The following is a 19910-nucleotide window of genomic DNA, read 5'->3' as shown; positions in this document are numbered from 1 at the left end:
TGCATCCCTTGGCTCATGGTCCCTTCCTCCATCTTCAAAGCCAGAAACATCTCCCTTAGTGCTCCTCCCACTGTCATTTCTCTGGTTCTCTTCTGTCTTCCCTGTTTAAGGACCCTTGTGATTACCTTGGGACCATCTAGGAAATTTTAGTCTCCCCATCTCAAGGTCAAGTGATTAGTACCCTTAATCCCATGTGCAACTTTAATTCTCCTTTGCTATGTAACCTCACGTACTCCCAAGTTCCAGGGGTTAGGACGTGGTGACATCCTTGGGAGCCATTATTCTGCCTAATACAGTCTAGCATGAAAGTTAAAGTATTTCATAGGTCTAGTGTAAGAATTAAATTGTGTAAATGCTTGGAAATTACTGTAAAGATGAAGAAGGTGATGATGGTCATTTACATCATTTATCCTTGAGAACAGCCATTCATAGGAAACGGCTAATTTTATCCCTATTTTACAGGTGAGGAAACTACAGCTCAAAAGGCTTCTATAACATGTCAGGCAACAGGTCTATGACGTGCCTCTAGCAGGGCATGCAGCCCGGAATTCCAGGACAAGAATTTGAATGAGACTTGTTTTTATCCCAGTCTTGGCCTATTCTGCTTCACTGGTGGTTATTATTATAAACCGGGTCTCTTAGTTTCAAGCCAAGTGTTCTCTAAATTAACTGTTGTGATCTCCAGTCATTACTAAACACGGACAAATAGAGCAAATATAGAGTTGTGTAGAAACCTCCTGCTTACACGTTTGCTGCAACATATTCCCAGTTACCTTGTATTACCAACTTCACTAGCCTGTACTTTCTGGATACTTTGCCTCATTTTGGCCATCTCAAAATACAATATTGTGTACAAAAGCTTTGAATATTTTTTGTTTTTATTGCATCATCACCCTTATGAGCTCCTTCTTTCCTTTCAGGACATTTGCAAATCACTTTGGTGCCACCGAGTGGGCCACAGATGTGAGACCAAGTTTATGCCTGCGGCGGAAGGGACCGTTTGTGGCTTGAGTATGGTAAACAGCATACTTGTTAGTTTTTAGTTCTAGAAACTTGATAAAGCGTAGAACCCAAACTATTTGTATGATGACCTTAGAATGGAATGCCTTGGCTGCATATATTTTCTGACTTCTCTTTCAATTAGCCAGCACTATTTAGCAGTTCCTATAAAACTCAATGCTAATTATCACCCAGGTGGCTAAATTGTTCAAGAAGATTTTTTTTTCTTTTTGCCTTTGTTTTCCTTTTTTAGATGATTTCTATTTCAATGAGCTGATAGGTTTCATTGTATATTGTTTGCCTTTTCATCTTGACTCAGTCTGGAAAAGCCTCATGGAGCAGGTGTCCCCTTTAGTAGCAAAGAAAAGACTGTGCCTCCCTACCAAGAACTCCACTCACCTCACAGGATCCATCACTGGGCTTCTGGAATGCCCAATAGAGTCCTATCACTTGCAGTGACTTTCCTGTTAAAGAGTAAGCCGCATTTCCATCTAGATTGTATTGGAAAGTCTTTTTTGTAGCAAGTATCCTGAACCCTAAGAACCATTATGGAAGATTATGGGCGATTTCTATGTTTTGAATTAAGAACTCTCATATATGAGTTTCTATTTTTCTTCTCCTTTCCCAATAAGATTCTGGAGGTAAAGGTGCAAGAGAGATGCCAGTAAGTGAGCTAGATTTAGGGAGATCCTTTGAAAGACCATGATAGAGGAGCTCCGGATGATGAGAAAGCATGAGATGTTACAGGCTTTTTGATCTCTGCTGTTGGCTTTCTCAAGGCGGCACAAGCCTGTATAGAAGAATCAGTCACTTAAAGTGAATTCAATTCCATGATAATTTATTGACAACTAGATATCGGGGACAGGAGGCTCTGAGGCTATAGAGATGAATAAAACTCAGTTTTCTGTCATCAAGAATTTACAGTCCAGTGGGGAAACCTGTGCAGAAGCCAAGAGCTTTCTTTTTAAACACATCTTTAAGCACCTAGTTACTATCAAGACCCAAACGAATGAGAAAGGAATCTTGCTTGGGATTCAGTATGCACTTAGCGTAAACTACGATGAGAGGGTTCACCAAGACGGATGTTGGAATTCGATTGAAGTTCTTCAGGTGGATGAGAGGAGAGACTTTCAGGGAGAGACCAACAATAAAGGCAAAGATACAGACACACAAAAATAAATGAGTGTTCAGAAAATACTTTCTGATATTTAAGTCATTTATTTAACATCTCTTAAAAGATTTGCAATTTTTGGCTTTTAAAGAAAGTGAACAGTTTGAAAATTAAGGTATTATGTGCAATCTTTAATCAGATTTACTGGTCTTAAGAAATCCCAGTAAGGATTCTCATTAAAAATGTGCATAGGAGGGTTTTAGCTGCGATGATACAAAACAATGAATCAATTGAATAATTGAAAATATAAGTACTGCTCAAGTCATTTTTAAAGCATCAAGATTTAGAACTTGAGGGTTAATGGGTATTTTTTTTTCATTAAGAAAACATTAAACATAATGTACAAGAAAATATTGGTATAATAAATGAAGAAAATAAGTGATAAATGGCATAAGTCTAAGGTTTATTACAGAAATACACCAGGGATCTAATTCCATGGGGATGAAAATGTCCCTGGATTAGACTTCAGTTAATAAAACATGAAACAAACCAAGCCAGAAGCTAGAAAACAGATGTCTTGATACCACCCCCTACCCACCTCATTATTTTAAAGACCAGGCTCTAGTTATGTATCCTGGGGAAAAGCCCTCAGCTGTGAGGTCACCTCCAGTAGAAAGCATTCTGAGAAGTTCCATCCATCATCACTCCAGGATAATTATTGCTGCATTCATATATATGGTTCTCTGAGTCTTTCTTCACGATGGGGTGTAATTGGCTATTTATTAGACCAAAAGCTCCCTGAGGCCAGGGCCATGACTTACTCATGTTTCATCTTGCGTGTCTTGCAGAGTAGTAGTGCTCCAGGGTTTGTTGGTTTGTTTCTTCATGACTGAAACCCAACTTAATCCTTCCCCATCCTTCTCCAGTCCCTGGTCCTTCAGTGATATTTATACCATGAATGTTCAGTAAACATGTGCAGATGTGAAAGCTGCGTACTTTTATCTAGATTATGTGTGCAAGGCAAGAAAGGTTTGTGTGTGTTAGCATAAAAGATGTTTGCCCAAGTCATGGCCACTTGATGTGAAATTATATATGGATAGTAATATATATGGATGACTGATAAAATTATATATGTATATAGTTTATATTTTACATGTATAATTTTATATTTACATGCAGGTTGTACATGTATGTGTGTATATTCCTATATAGTCCTGATTTCTATACTGATTAAAAAAGCCCAGTAGATAATCTGTCAGCCCCTAATCCAATACTAGGATGAATACTGAAATAAAAGAAAAGTCGTATTAATTGAAGGATTGGAAAAGATCTAAAAGTGATATTTCTAAAGAAAGAAATTAGATTAGAGTTAAGATACATTAGTGGGCAATTTGCCTCTGAGGTGAGAAGTCTATGCGTCCTTCAGCTACTGAGTTTAAATCCAGTCTCAGCTGGCTGTGTAGCCACTTGGGTAGCTTGTGTGACTCTGAGCAAGTTCGTCTGTATTTCTTTGGTCAATTTCTCTCATCCAGAAAGTAGTTATTGACTCCTGAAGACTTTGCGAGGATTATATTAGTGCACGTGAAGTCCTCGCCCCTGCCCCCGCCCGTCCCATTTGGGGCACATAGAAGCAGCTTAATAACTGTACCTGCTTTGCTGTTGTTTGTTGTTGTTATTTTGTCTCAGCCACTGAGCTCAGTGCTCAGTCCAGGAGAATCCGCGGGATTCTTGGTAGGGAAGATTCAGATTCGTGCTTGTGGTAGACAAAATCCTCAAATGACCGATTGCTTTCCCCCGAAAGTTCTCAACAATGTTATATGATTTCATGCAAACTCTGAAATGGCAATTAATCCAGGGAAAAGAGAAATGAAAAACTGAAGAATTAATCAGCACATGGCAAGAATTTGCAGAAAGGAAGCAATATCTTGACCTCGACAAAGAGCACTGGCAACCAGGCCTCACAATAAACAGCCACAAAGCCAAATGGATCCCCGGGGGACGAGTGAAGATTTGAAAGTCAAACAACCTCCCCATAATTCTGTAACTGAACCCCCCTACTCCTCCTCGGCAGAACCTGGCACCGTCCAAACCCCAGCCCTTTGGATCTAATTGCAGAGGCTTTTAGGAAAGTGTGTAGTTACGCTAAGTCATGCAGAACTTGCTCATAACAAAAGCACCGCAGGAGAAAAACCACTACAGAGGCTAATGCAGGCCCCAAGGTCAGAGATGACCAGCAAAGCCTGGAATGTATGACAAAGAGAGCGAAAATGGAGAGGTTAGCACAGAAAACAACTCTCACCCTGGCTTGAGCGGATCATTGGCACATGGGAGACCCAGAGCTAATTCAGAGAAAACACTCAGAGACCTCAAAGTCATCAGAGGGGCTGAAGTAGTAGGGACCTTTCATCCAGACGAAAGGTCAAAGGGTGATATCTAAAAGCACAATTTGCATAGACGGAAACCTATTTGGTTTCATAAGAACTGCTCTGTGTTCGGTGTTAATATCTTAAAAACTGGTTCTGCTTGAGTGAATGATCCAAACGGTTCTCTGAACAGCATTGTTTCTAAATGTCAGGGGAGGCTCCCTTGTCACTTTGTCTGGACTAACTTCCTTGGCTGTTGGGTGGAATCTTCTCTGAACATTTCACGTCGACTGCTCACAAAGCATATAATACTCCTTCTGTTGGTGACAGATGCCCCTTCCCTCTAGATGTCAGCCTTTCAAAATGCATGCAGTAAACGTGGAGTGAGTGGGTGTTTATAAAGTGCAGCCAGCGAAGGAATTCCATCAAGGTGTCCTGCGTTCTCCCGTTTGCCAGCAGACTCGTTTTTCCTGTTCCTGTGCAGGTGTTCGCATCCCTTTGCCCTTTCCCAGGTGGTCTCTCACAGGAAACATGTCATGCATTCTTTTTGCAGTGGTGTCGGCAAGGCCAGTGTGTAAAGTTTGGGGAGCATGGGCCCCGGCCCATCCACGGCCAGTGGTCTGCCTGGTCGAAGTGGTCAGAGTGTTCCCGAACTTGTGGTGGAGGAGTCAAGTATCAAGAGAGACACTGCAATAACCCCAAGTAAGGCTCTGACAGAAAGTCAGTATGTGTAAGGCATTAACCTTCAGCCCCCTAACGTACTGTTTTTGCTTTGTTTTGCTTAGACACTGTTCTTAAGTGTCCCTTTCTTCCCTCCAGTTAATAGCAGCCAACTAGAATTTTACTGTTTGCATGTGAAGGTTATATGCGCTGGTGGGGGGAGGTATGGTGGCCAGAAACTGGAAAACAGCAAAGGAGTTATTCTGTGGGTGAATATGATGATCAAGGACTCCAGGAATCGTCTGAGCTACTTTCTGAATCTAAATGAGGGCAACACAGTCACACAACCAAATGCTTGTGATATTCCAGAACAGAGAAGCTTGGCTGGTAGAATGTGTGTGTCTCTAACTGATGACCTGGAGAAAGGAGGCTGATTTTTGCCTTGCAGGAATGCACATCCACACATGTCGACAGATCTGCCTGACTTTTCAAGAGAAACCAAAATCCCAAACGATGTTTTGTGTGAAATTTCCCAATTTTTAAAATATTGACAACAAATTCAGTTTTCTTTAAAAAAATAAAACATTGTGAGCACTAATCAGTGCATCTACAGATTGAAATTGGCCCGTGGTCACCTGTGGCCACCCTCTGGTCTAGTTGTACCAGATTCTGAACTGTGGTCTGTGCTCTGTGAAAATGAAGGTGGTTTTGTGTTACTTTTATGTGCTCTAATCAGATACATGAAGCACATGGGAGATGTATATTTCCTGACAGGCATGGTGATGTAGAAAGAGGCCAGCTTTTAGAGATAGAAAGATAGGACTCCAAATCTTTGGTCTGCCACTTATTAACTGTGTGGCTTTGGGAAGGTCACTTGAACTTTGAGCTTGGGTTTATGTATAGAAGGGAGATAGGAATACCAACCTCTGAAGGTCTGGGGAGGATTAGAAATTGCATCTGTGGAATGTCTGACACACTGAGGAGCATCCAATGGACATCCAGCAGAAGGTGCCTGGGTCCATGTGGTTTTCATCATCTTTATCCTAAACTCACCAGGAACACTGGGTAACAGAGGGCCAGCCCTCAGAAGCAGTGGGGGGAACCCGTACTGATGCAACTGAACTTTGGCGAATGTGATGGAGTGAGAAGAATGTGATGGGACCTTGCAAAATAGTGATCTAATTCTACAACACGATTTGAGTGGTGCATAGCATGGAGGTTAAGAACACAGACTCTTAATCCCCATAACCTGGGTTTGCCTCCTGGCCTGCCACTTCCTAGCTAGCCATGGACAACTTACTCTCCTGGCTCTAGATTCCTCATTTGCAAAAAATGGGATCATGATAGTACCTCCATCAACTGAGCTAATATTTGTAAAGTGCTTTAAAAAAGTGCCTGGTATATTATAAGCATTGCACAAATGTCTGGTAGATTGAGAACTAAAATAAATAATGAAACTAGAGCAAAAGGAAAAGAGACAAATGGTCCTTCATCTGAGTCAGCAGTCTGAGCTGGATCAAAAGGCCAATTTGTTCCAAAAGAAATGGGGGGGGGGGAGGTTGGGAGATACTCTGTGGTTTCTTAGGCACTCTTTGGGATATCTCAGGCTAATCTAGGATTTCTCAACTTCGACACTGTTGACATTTTTAGGCTGGAAAATTTTTTGTGGTGGGGCTTTGTCTTGTACACGGCAGGATGTTTAGGAGCATCCCAGGCCTCTACCCACTAGACGCCAGTAGGATGGCTCTCCCTCCCCACCAGCCTCCAAGCTGTGACAACCAACAATGTCTCCAGATGTTGCCAAGTGTCCTATAGCGGGCAGAGTCATCCCCAGGTGAGTCTCTGCTCTAATCAGACTCAGGAACTGGGTATAATGAGAGGGAGACCAGTGATACATTTACAGTTTATACCAGCTTAATAAAATCACCCTCCTCTACTTTGAATGTAGCCTGTGTCTTGGACAGAATTGTTAAAATCATTGCTTTTTGTTTTTGCAGCATATTTCATGGATCTGGTTTTCATACATCACAACATTTTACAATCTCAGTATTTTCCCAGGAAAGAAAGAGATTACCTAATTTAATAGCTCTGCTGGTAAAGTGCATGAATGATGCCCCTGAGATTTAAATTAAAACCTCGCTCATATCTGTGAGATGGAGAACTCTCATTATAATAGGGCATTGTTCATGGAAATAGCATATTGTAATTTTAGAGATGCCTCATAAAAGGCTTAATCACTAAAGTAGTTCCACTTGGTGCAGTTTTATCATTTCAAACAAGATTAAGGCTAATCAGGATACGGTTTGCTTTCATTATGCGTGAAGTCACAAATAAATAAATGATGTGCTATCCCAAGACAGCTGAATGAGTTGTTTTCTGTTCTTAGTTCGCTTTGTTGCAGTAAAGCCATTTTTTCTCCCTGTTTCAAGTTACTGATTTCTTTCTTGCTTCAGTTTGAACATTTGGTCTGTTTGCATCACGCAACCTAACTGTTTTCATTTTCTCACGTGAGAAGCAGTGTGAGCTTTCTATTTCACATAATGATGGCTTTCCCAGAACGTATTTTGTTTCCTAAAAAATGAATTATTCCTGGATGATTCATGGATTTATCAAACTTGTCAGCTTCAAAAAAGTTTAAAGGTTATCTGGTTCTGGAATGGCCAATACCAGGCACACATGGCCCATCTTCTTTTTCCAGTGTCCGTGGCAGACATTGTTATTGATCAAAGCCTATTTTCTCCTGAGCCTTTTATGGCTCAGGAAAGTTCTCCAAACACTTCTCCAGGCATTTGCTCCAAATCAGGTTAGAACAGATCCATGAGTTGCAACCTGTTGTCTAATCCAGTTATTTGACAAGTAGATGACTAGGAGAGACAGGGCAGCAACCCATGCCCAGCTCACTATGCTGGTAATGGTAGAGTCAGACCCAGATCCCGTAGTCTTAATCCTTTGACCTTTTTTCCGGTTGCCTGGTGATTCAATTACACTGTAAGAGAGCCTAGGGAAATTCCTAGAAACTCGGTTCAAGAAAATTAATAGCAAAAATTAAAATAGTGAAATTAAAATAGCAAAAATTAAACATGCTAAGGCATTCTAGAATTTTCCTAAAATGTGAGTGTATTTGAGAAAGAATAATATACCACTAGAGTCATAGCTCTAGAAAAAAAATTGAATCAAATCTCTGGCCCATTTTTCACTCAGTAATTTCTAGGCTCAGTTGATTATCAGAATCACCAAGTGTGCTTTAAGAAACACTGATTTCTGGATCTTCCCCATCATATATTCTTATTGAGAAAGTCTGTGGAGGGGCCCAGGAGTCTGCCTATCTGCCTATCTATCTATCTTTCTTAACAGGGCTCCCCAGGTGATTCTGCTGATCTGCTAGCCAGCCAATATTATAACCATTTGTAGTCAGGACTTGATAAATTAGGCAGAGGCAAATATGAGTATACTTTGTAGTAGTCTAATATAAGGACAAAATCATGTGCCAAGACACTTGTTTTCTGACTGTTTATATTTTTGTTTTTAATCTTATCATATTTTGTTTTTAATCTTATTATATTGTGTCATGGTAGAATTTTCTACCTAACACTCGTGTTTAAATCCTAACTCTCATGTTTAAAGCTGCAGAAAAGTGTCCCTGTGTTTAGGGATTTGATGCAAAAGTCCAAATTCTTGCCAGTCATTAAAAGTAGAAAGTATTTAAAAGTAGTTATAATTTATTTGTGCCACACTGCCCTCAACTCTGCCCTAAATTCTTTACAAACATTATCTCAGTCAATTGTCATGATTGCCACCACTTCAGATCAGGAGGTTAAATAAAATTGCCTAGAGATAGGCTGAGAAGAGGCAGGGAGTGTTTCGGTGCAGATCTGCCTTATTATAAAAGGCTAGCTCCCTAACCATTGCACGTTCCTCTCTTCCTCTTCCATGCTCGGCTCCCATTGCCTAGCTCAGTTAAATGCAGGTAGAGTGGCATAGGAACAGCGTCCTGCAGAGTCCAAAGGTACAGGTTTAGCTCTGCTCCCCTTCTAGCGGGGTCACCTTCATTCAGCAAGTTTTGTGAGCTCGCTTCATCTATAAATGAGGGGATGGCTTACACAAGTTTTAAGGTCTTTCCCTTGTTACAGTTTCTGAGTTGAAAAGGTACCACATGTGGTCCTCTTTCACTTTATTGAATTTGAGTAGTCTAAACGAAGGTGATTTGTAAAATCTCAGACAGAAGGTCCTCCTAAGAAAGTTTTAAATATGCTTGGAAAGATGACCAGGAATTGTAAGGCTATCGTACGGCCCTTTAAGGTTTTTCTAAATGCTTTTTAGATAATGATTTAAGAAGTCTGCAGGGACTTGCTCTAGCACGGTGACTGCTGGATGTTTAAGTAGTTGCTCCAGAATGTTTTGAAATAGCAAAAAATTCTCCTTCTGGCAGTGTGACACTTCCCGTTTCTGTTGAATCCATTTTAGCACTCAGTTCTAGGAGGATTTGGTCAAATATGCTGAAGCAAATCCAGGGCTGTTTTATGGCATTCTTGTGCTTCCTAAAGAGACAAGGAATTTTAATCACACAAATTTATTAACCTGGAGCCTTCTTTCATGTTACATGTTTACGTTGAGCCAAAGCTCAATTGTATGAGATGATCCATAGCAGCGTTTTAGCCTTTGGAGAAAACTACAAAAAAGCGGGAATGAAAAGAAACCATCGTGTTGTGCCCGGAGTAAGCTGGCTAAGATGTTATTGATTATTTTCCGTGTGGTTTGTGCTCCTTTTTTCTTTATTTTCCTTCCTGGTTTTTACAGTCTACCTACCAAGATCTTAAGGAGCTTGCTATTAGATCCTAATTATTTATGTTCTAATGAGATTCCCTACTCTGGAAATCCATTTCCCATTGTGCTTGGCAGGAAAGGATTAGGCTACCTGCAACGTTAAAAAGTGATAATGCAGATAAAAACAAGGGAATGTTTTTCCTTGCAGTTTAGAAGCAATTAGAATAAAACACACACGAGGCAGACAATACTCAAAATATCAGCTCAACGCCTGATAAAGCTGGATTGGAAAACATGGCAAATGGGGCTTTCCGCTCTTTCTCCTCAGTGCCCTGACTTTCTATGTAGCAGCCATCTACGTAGCAGCCAGGTGCATGGCAAGCTGTAGGAAGACGATGAGAATGTTCAGGAATGGGAGAAAAGCTGGAGAGTACTTTGGGTTTGCATTTGAAGAGCTTTAATGCCAACATATGGGGTGTGCGTGTTTGTGTGTGTGGCACATAAGCACATATCTACATTAATAGAACGTTTAGGTGTATTTATAGATTTGCTAAGATATGAGGTGACATTATGAATGTCAAGAATATGCTTTCATCAGTCTTTAAGTAAATTGTCCTAATGTAAAAATTGGATGAGAGATGGCAAATGTTTGATCTAACATGCCAATTCCAATTAATGAGCAGGGATAGTGGCTACCTGAGGGTTGTGTTGAGAAAGATTTTGAGGCCATGTCAGGTACTGCACAAAAAAAAAAAAAGGACTGAAAGAAAGAAAAGTCCCTGATTGATTAGTTATGTCTGCCATGGATACAAGAAGGGACATGGCAAGTTGTATGCTACATACTTCCTTTGATTGCTAACATTAAAGTTCTTTAATTTTATTTTAGGCCTCAGTATGGTGGCAAGTTCTGTCCAGGTTCTAGCCGTATTTATCAACTGTGCAACATTAACCCCTGTAGTGAAAATAGCTTGGATTTTCGAGCCCAGCAGTGTGCAGAATATAATGGCAAACCTTTCCGTGGATGGTTCTACCAGTGGAAACCCTATACGAAAGTGGAAGGTAATTTGATCTCTATGAACCTCAGATATGTCTCAATGAGGACAGTAATGTGAATGAACAACACAGAAGAAGTTGCTGTCTATATTAAAGAGTTTCAATGTTTACCTTTTCATTCCCAGACCCAACCTGGCCCAATTTTTCATTCAGTTCCATATGTTTTGTTTATTTTTCCATGCTTCTTTTTCACCCCTTGTCTCCCACATCTGTAAGCCAAAAAGTTCATGTGTTTGGAACGTACTTATGTTTCTAAATTTAACTTTGACATTTCAGCAATTCAGTCTCTCAGGGATGTTAATTGAAATTGGTATGAATTGTCTAGACCAAAGCTTATGAAACCATGTATGCCCCATAGAGACACCATACTCAGTAACTGACATGTGAGATGATTACAAGCATGGAAAGGTCTGTTTGCAGAGTGTGTATACACACACCCCCCCCCACACACACACACATGAATGAAAAGTGTCTCTGTACTGGGTTCCTATTATAACTTAAAGCAGTGGCTTGTATTTTACTTTTTAAACTAATTTGTTTTTATTTGGGCTAAGCATCAAAACATTTACTTAGGTTTCAATATACAAATTTAATGTACTTTTTATTACCTGTGCAGAATAAGCTGTCACTGTTCTAGTTGTTTGCTTTCTCTTATTTCCGTTCACTTGCTTTATCAAAACTCAACCACCCTCCCTTGAAAAAAAGATAAATATGATGAGAATAAGACTGAAGGCTGTTCCTGTGCAAAAGCTCAACAAGAATCTATGTTATCAATAACCATAAAGGAGCTAATGTAATTAGAGACATCAATATAACAAGTGGCACCTCCAGATCAGAGGAGATGACAGTTCAACTTTACTCAATGCCAGACCAGTCATTGCAGGAGCCCTGAACTCTTTCTGGGTCATGACTGTCCCAAAGCACAAAGACAGACATGAAAATTCTGAAATCTGTGTCTAGGAGGAAGCAATGAGGGATCTCTAGATGTTTCCTGTAGAAAAGAAAATAGTGACCTTCAAGAATTTAAAGAGATATTGAATAGGAAGGGATTTCGATTTGTTTGAAATTGCTTCAGAGAACAGATTCAAGGGCTAAGAACTTCCTAGCCGTATCACCTTAGAGAGACCTTCCTTGCCGGCCTACCCAAAATATCTGTCCTTCATGTCATTCTTTGAACCTGTAGCCAGCTTTAGTCTTCACCGCTCTTATCTGTGCCTGAAGTTATATTGTATAGTCATTTATTTATTATCTTTCTCCCCACAAGAATTTAGGTTCCATAGAGATGAAGCTTTTATCCATTTTGAGTATGCTTGAATCTACAGCATATGAGAACAGTAATTGATACATCTTTATAACTTTTGGAATGAATGAATGAATGAATATCAACTGTCCATAATGGAAGTGTCTCCCTTTATGAGTAGTAAGATCTCCATCACTGGAGGCATTCTATCAGGAACTGAGTAGTTACCTGGGAAGGATACTAGACAACAGAGTCCAGTGGACAATTAGATAGAATAGCTTCAACTGCTTTCAATTCTGACATTTGAAGATTTATTTTCTCTTGGTTGTATTTTCCCATAATTCTGTGTTTCTTATCTACGGTTCTTTCTCCAAAACTCCGTTTCTGCTTGGATATTCCTTTGCCTGTCCCACATTACATCTTTCATTCAAATATAGTGTTTATGGAATCTGTTCCGTTATCATCCTTTAAATAGGTTCTGTCTTGAAGACATGAGGAGAAGGTTAAGCAAATAAATTTTATAACTTGCAAAATGTTTTTTGGTTTCAAAGTTCTTTCACTAATTTTACTGCAGTTTTTACTAAGTAGGGAGCATGCCATGCCACTCATTCACTCAAAGATGCTTACTGAGCACTTACTGCATGGGACACATGGCTAGTTGCAGAGGAGAGTACTTTGAATAGAACAGAGACCCCAGCCTTAGGATCTCGCATCCCAGTGGTTGGAGACAGGAAAGTGGAGACCTCTGTGCCTCCCTCTGCTCCTTTTGGTACTTACTTAGAATCAGAAAAGACTGACCGTGATTTGAAGGTCTTGTGAATTCATGCAGTTTGGGAAGAACAAGGAGAATTTTATTCATAAATGTAGATAGTCTTTGACTTACGGTAATGAGGTTTTTTTCTCTTTCTAATGGACTAGTTTGTAAACTTGCCCAGGAATCTGTGCTGGAAAAACTGAACTTTACACAACTTATTAATTCCTGGGAATGATAGACAACAGAGAGGGTATATAGGTCCTCCAGCTCCCTAATGTCATATGTAAAAAGTAGGGGGTGTTAAATAAAGCTGCTGTTAAAAAAAATTTTTAGGTGAGAGAAAAAATTTTAATCTATCCACGTGTAGGCATATTTGGACCATAACATGTGAACTTCTTTCACATTTTTGACTTTGTCTTTTATTGAGAGGTTTTATGAAGCAGAACCATTGGCAAACTGTTTACAGACTTGTTGTAAAACTGTTGTTAGGGATATCGCACAGTGTCACCTACATAAGGTCTCATGTGAGAAACATCATCTGGAATTTATGGCCAAGAAGAGCTCTTTCTATTTGAGAAATTGGCATAATACTCCTTTCTGCTAACAAGAGCTCTATAAATATCATACTTTTTCTTTTTGCCTGAAAAATACTTTTTCTTTTCTTTTTGCCAGAAACTTCTCAGGGACTTAATGGTCAATAAAAGTTACATTTTTTTTTAGCCTGAAGGTTTAGTTTATCTGCTTCCTTTTCCTTTTCATGATGTGATTATTTATATGTTTTATAAACGTTATTGACCATATGCCATTTTTCCAAAGTGCCTAAAATTTTTCCTGTTAACAGACTGTAAAATATGTAAAGTAATCCATGTCCTACTTCCTGGTCAGCAAACTATTTCCTGTGGGCCAAATCTGACCTGTTTTGTTTTTTATTAAATAAAGTTTTATTGGAACACAGCAATACGCCTTCATTTGTATACTGTCAATGGCTGATCATAGTGCCTGTGAAGCCTAAAATATTTACTCTCCAAGGAGGGCAGCTACACAACCCACCAATCATACAAGTTGCGGCTTTTACTAAGGATTAAAGAAATAAAATTCTTATGTATTAATATTAGGGCAATTTGATATGCATTGCTAAATGGGATTCATATTTTTAAAAACCACATGCATATGCTCTCATGCATGTACATGCACACACACCACACATAAAACTGTGCATAGCATTTTCCATTTTGACCATGATAGCTTTCTAAATAAATTTCATTCACCCGTGGTAGTCATGTCATTTTCCTATGATTTCCTCTTGACCGTGTCCTCTCTCTCGATCTCTTTGCTTCTAGAGGAAGATCGATGTAAACTGTACTGCAAGGCTGAGAACTTTGAATTTTTTTTTGCAATGTCTGGCAAAGTGAAAGATGGGACCCCTTGCTCCCCGCACAAAAATGACGTCTGCATCGATGGGATTTGTGAAGTAAGAGCATTTCTGCTTTGGGATGTATGGTCGTCCTTGTGTTTCCCCGTATCAAACGCATGCTGTGAGAAGGGCTGCAAGAGATTCCATGTCTGGACAAGAGCAGGTGCCATAGGGAGAAAGGGCGATGTTTTCAGGTTGGCTGTGAGCACTGTCTCCAAATTCTCCCCTTACTTTCCCCATGACCCTCATCCAGTTTCTTCAGTTTCACTTCCACTCGTTTTCCCTTGTATAAAAATGGAGAGGATGACATATCCCTCTTCACACAGTAGTTCTAAAAATTAAATAAGAATGTCAATAATAGCAGTAAACTTGCGTGCTCACTAAGTACATTCACTGTATGATTAGAACCTCATAGATGTGTTTTGATATAGTGCTACTATTTATTTCTGATTAGTTTCCCTTTCTCTTTGGGTTTCCATTTTCCCTTTTATTTTAACTTTGTTGTGAACTCTTTGATCTTTTAAGAGTGTGTGTGTTTGCATGCTGTCCAGCATTTTGATGTGTCAGTGGTAGACCTGGCTAGAATAAGCGCACCTGCCATTAGCAATGGTGGGTTTTTTACAGATGAAGTCTAAGCCTTAGATAGTTACATAACTTGCCTAATCATGCATCTAGAAATGGCAGAGGAAGGATTTGAACCCCTAGTCAGTTGAACCTGAGACTGTACGTTTAACCAGAAAGCTGTGCTACCTTCCTAATGTCCTGTAACTACGGAAAACCAGGTACCTTTCAGTTAGTCTTAGCCATTGGCTTCTATGATCTTCCATTTTCTCACTTGTTAATTTATTTTTTGGTCACAGCCAGTGGGGTGCGATCATGAACTTGGCTCGAAAGCAGTCCTGGATGCATGTGGTGTCTGCAAAGGTGATAATTCAACTTGCAAGTTTTATAAAGGCCTGTACCTCAACCAGCACAAAGCGAATGGTACGAGATGCTGCTGGTTCATTGCCATCACTAGTGGGACACACCCTTTGCCACTGAACGAGTTTGAGTCATGCTAAGTATGGTCGAGCCTTTTACTAACTCACCTGACACATGGAAGATGATGGTTTTTGACACTTGTGCAAGAGCACCAGAGGATAGATGGTTTCACAGTGTGAGGAGTCTCACCAGGACATACGGCTCAGAGATATATATTTAAAAATGTCTTTCTTCTTTGCAGTTTTAATATGCTGCCCAGGCTGTCATACGCCCCATGTACATTTGTTAAACAAAGAACTTATCATGAAACTTAAATGATCCACACTCACGTTAGGTGAATATTTGGAGTAATTGTCTAAACATCTTGAGTAAAATTAAACTTCTCTGAATATTGCTGTTGAGAATACATGGCTTTGCATTTCTTCCAGGTAGATTAAAAATAAAAAGCTTTCTTGAGTTTTGTGGCCTTTGTTGCTCTGGAAAGGAGAAGAGTGTTTTCTGTCCACACCCGCATGCTTGGGAAAGGCATGTACATCTTCTCTCTCTCTCTCTGGTGTTCCTACCACTTGGAAAATGAAATAATTGATCATTTTCACTTCACAAGAGTAGAAATGAATGTCAGTTAATGATTCTAAAACCCAACTCTATAAAAATAGACATTACATGTCTCTGGGCATTTCTGGTCACCTTTCTCCGTGCACAATGTGGAAAGCAAAAATGTTGTGTTCTCTTTATTCTTTAGAATATTATCCAGTTGTCATCATTCCAGCGGGGGCCCGAAGCATTGAAATCCAGGAACTACAGATATCCTCCAGTTACCTCGCAGTCCGAAGCCTCAGTCAAAAGTATTACCTCACAGGGGGCTGGAGCATCGACTGGCCTGGGGAGTTCCCCTTTGCTGGGACCGTGTTTGAATACCAGCGGGCCTTCAACCGCCCGGAACGTCTGTATGCGCCAGGACCCACAAATGAGACACTGGTCTTTGAAGTAAGCCCCTTCTGTTCATTCAGTTCTCAATGCCTCTTGCTAAATTTCTAGTGATGACCCCAATTTGAGCCAGCTTAAAGAACTCCAATCCTTCTCATTCAAATTTGTTTCCTAGTTGACTAAATTTCAAAGTGCAAAGGGGAAAAGATAACGACTCCATCTTTGGGAAGAAAGCAGGAATCCAATGGGTCTCTAAGAGAATGCGTTGATTTTCATGTTTAGATGCCAACCTTTCACTGTTAGACTAGACTGTCAGGAATGCTAAGGAGTGTAGGAGGAGTACTTCGGGCATTCTTCTAGGTTGTCTATGCCTGCCATTTGGATGGTCCATTATAGCTCTTCACCACAGAGGTCGAGTGGCCTAGGAGGCAGTGATACAGTAGAAAGAACATGAACTTCAAGGAAGCTTTACTTGTAGCAAACCACCTTAATTCTGTGGGTCATTGTTTCCTTAGAGGTAAGAAAAGAAAAAAGTTCATGGGTAATGATGGCGATAATAAAAAGAGCCAACATGACTCTGCCAGACAATTATCATGTGTACATTTTCTTTGGTTCTCATAATGTCTCTGAGTTTGCTTTTTCCAGTTTGTAAAATGGGGCTGATCACTGACTTTCAGAGGCAAGTGATTTGCTTCAGATCGTGGAGAAGTCACGCTGGCTCCCACTTACTAAGGATTTATGTGACCAGGCACTCACGTTAGTCATTTTGAGCTTCGACTTCTCACCTACAAAATTGGGATGGAAAACCTACCTCACTGACTTGCCAGAAAAATAAGCAAAGAAGTGTGAAGAAAGGTTAAGAGATTTGCCCAAATCACACAGCTAGGAGAAAAGCAGAGCTGAGCTGGAGTCCAGATCTTTCCACCTAGGAGTATGATATCTCCACACAGTCTAGTCATGCTGCTCTGCTCTTCTCAAGTAAAGGAAACATAAGCTTAATTCAACTATTATTTTTTTATTTGAGGCCCTAGTCTTTAACATTTACTAAGGAAGATGAGTGGAAGACAGTTAAAATATGACTATGTGTAACTTTGGGTTCTGAGTTATGTGTTGTACACTTAGTATGGTTAGAAGTACAGACTCCTAACTAGCTCTGTAACTTGGGCAAATTTCTTAGCCTCTGTTTCACTTAATGTCCACATTTGTAAAAATGGGCGAACAATACTGGCTAACTATTAGCGCTATCGGAAGGATAATTTAGGATAAGCTCAATGCTTACAGAGTATTTGGTGTGTAATGTTTGTGACTATTATCATCATTTTGTCTTCTGAGCATATCACATATATTTTTAAATCTAAACCTCAAACCATAGTTAGCAAACTGGTGACCACAGACAAAATCCAGCTCCCAAATCTTCATCATATTAAAACAAAATGGATCAATGGCTTAATATCAGGTGATTTCTTATAAAAATATAGATTTTGACATTTCTTAAGAAAAAGGAATTTCTGGCCCCAGTAGATATTTGAGTTTACACCTGGGCCTTAGACCTTGACCGTGGGAGTTGACTTCCCATTACCTTGTGAACTTGAGATACTAGGTCCTATCACCTCTGTCTGTGTGATAGAAGATCCTTCAAAGATTTCACTTCACTTATGCTGAGAGAAGCTGTCGCAAGGAAAGATTCTTCCAACTCTTCCAGGGTTTTCATTTCAGAGGATGAGAACAGGAACCTCAATCGAGTTGGACTAAAGTTAGGATTGTTCTGAGCTCAGCAATAAATCCAGCCCCTGCAATTACACTTTAATTAAACCTAATTCATAGAAATTGAACTCTCCAGTTAAAGATCTCGATTTTTTTCCCCCAACTTTTCCTTTAATGTATATGTTCTGTTTCTTTTCTGTCAAGCATCTGAACAGCAAACATCTTTCCCCTTTCTTCAGAAAAAGTGTATTTTCTTTAGAGAGGTGTATTTAGCTTGCAAGGTATCAGTTTTAGAGCAACATGGCTGCATCAGTTTCACCAAGAGGCCTTTGATCCACCTCTAAGCAAACGTGCACAAACCAAGTTCCGTGGCTGAAAAATGACCTGGATGGGGAAGTGGGGCCAGCTGCCTCTCACAGGGTCTGCCATGGGCGGTCAGAACAGAGTGTGAATCGTTGCTGATGGGGAATACAGGTTTTACTACTTCACGATGAGCAGCCATTTTTGTTGTTGTTGTTTCTCTCTCGTTTTGTTCATAAACACGAAACTATTCCAGTAGGTTTTCACAGTTCTGTTCATGACTTAAGGTTTGCTGTTAAACATATATTATCTGCAGGAAAACCACAACAAAGAAGGAGACAAGAAATGATGGAAAGGGCAAAGCAGAATAACAGAGTTTCTTCTTACTTTCATCTTTAGAACCTGAAATATCCCCTGGCACTGTCTGTTTTGATGAAATTAACCAGATAATTGACACATTGTTGCTGAACATGATACCAGCCTCAAACTCAGAATTCTTATTTGTGCTTTGCCTCATCTAAGCACAGCTTCATCTCTTATTCACCGACATTATTTAGTGCTAAAACTAAATCTTTGGATTGTTCCCCAGGGCCACAATTTTTCCTCATGTTTAGGAGCTATTTTTGAGAAATGGAAGGGCAGCCTCAGTGGCTGATGGACCCTCCAAAGTTGGTCAGTTTCATCCATCTCCTTGCAAATACAGAGAGCTCCTTGAGAAAAACAATTAAAATGTAAGGGGAAATATTGGATAGATCTAAATAAAATTATAAAAATATTAAGGCTTCCCAAGGTTCCATTGGATATGTATAATATATTTTTTAAAGTAAGTTTTTCTACTACATAAATAGAAATAAGAACTATATCAATATGTCTGTTAATACGAATCATAATTTCGCCACAATAGAGTAAGGTCACATTCGCTTAGCCATTGTTTTACAGAGCCCCTCATTCCCCTTATAGAATCAATGAAAGCTTAAATTAATGTCCTAGGAATGTGACCTGTCTGAAAACAGTCTGGGGAGAGCCTTGCGTGAATTATTGGACATGGCTTGCTTGTATTTTTAAAGGAGTTACGGTTTTGTTCAAAACTTGCAAATAGGACCTAAAAAAAAAAATAAAATCCAGTAACCTAGTATTATGCTTATTTTATCTTTTAAAGGAATTTAGGTTAATGACTCTAATATTTATATTTTATTGCTCTCAGGAGAACATCATCAAATTTCAGGTCAGTTTTCATCAGGTGCCCGTACTTCTCCTAAATTGATAGAACACAGTGATTTCAAAAAAGTTAAAATGACAATAAGCAATAAGTTATATTTTTCCAGAACTGGACTATATATCAGTATCCAAGAAGTCTATGACTGTATTCTTTAAAGGAAGTTAAATAAAGTTCATATGCCTTTCCATACAACTATGTATTGAACCAAAATGAATACTTTTGGAGCCAAAAATATGTTCACTCCAATATAAAAATGTTGAATGTGTTTTACAATCCTGTGGGATGCTGAAATCGAAGTGTGGGAACCTACCAAAATGAAAAATGCCGTTCCATCCACAGAAAGTATAAGTCTATGAAAGAAAGCACTTTCTCTCTTGGCCACATAAAATTACAGCATGTTCACTAAGGTCTTATTATAGCG

The 19910-nt window shown here is 39.5% G+C and overlaps 1 protein-coding gene across 4 annotated transcripts in view; it reads left to right on the top strand.

The window, feature by feature from the left end:
• Positions 1-19910, top strand: part of ADAMTS18 (ADAM metallopeptidase with thrombospondin type 1 motif 18) — a 126025-nt gene that overhangs the window by 76764 nt on the left and 29351 nt on the right. For 3 of the 4 annotated variants that reach the window (XM_070500798.1, XM_014844305.3, XM_070500797.1), the window contains 6 exons: positions 921-1016; positions 5027-5175; positions 10784-10956; positions 14285-14415; positions 15219-15342; positions 16082-16326. In XM_070500798.1, coding sequence (XP_070356899.1) covers positions 921-1016; positions 5027-5175; positions 10784-10956; positions 14285-14415; positions 15219-15342; positions 16082-16326 — 918 coding nt within the window. The remainder of the gene's footprint in view (positions 1-920; positions 1017-5026; positions 5176-10783; positions 10957-14284; positions 14416-15218; positions 15343-16081; positions 16327-19910) is intronic. The other variant, XM_070500796.1, reaches the window with a different exon arrangement.

Source organism: Equus asinus, chromosome 28, assembly GCF_041296235.1.
Source record: "Equus asinus isolate D_3611 breed Donkey chromosome 28, EquAss-T2T_v2, whole genome shotgun sequence".
NCBI classification, from domain to species: domain Eukaryota; kingdom Metazoa; phylum Chordata; class Mammalia; order Perissodactyla; family Equidae; genus Equus; species Equus asinus.
Note: the sequence above shows the minus strand (reverse complement) of the source record. Positions and strands in the feature narration are given on the sequence as shown.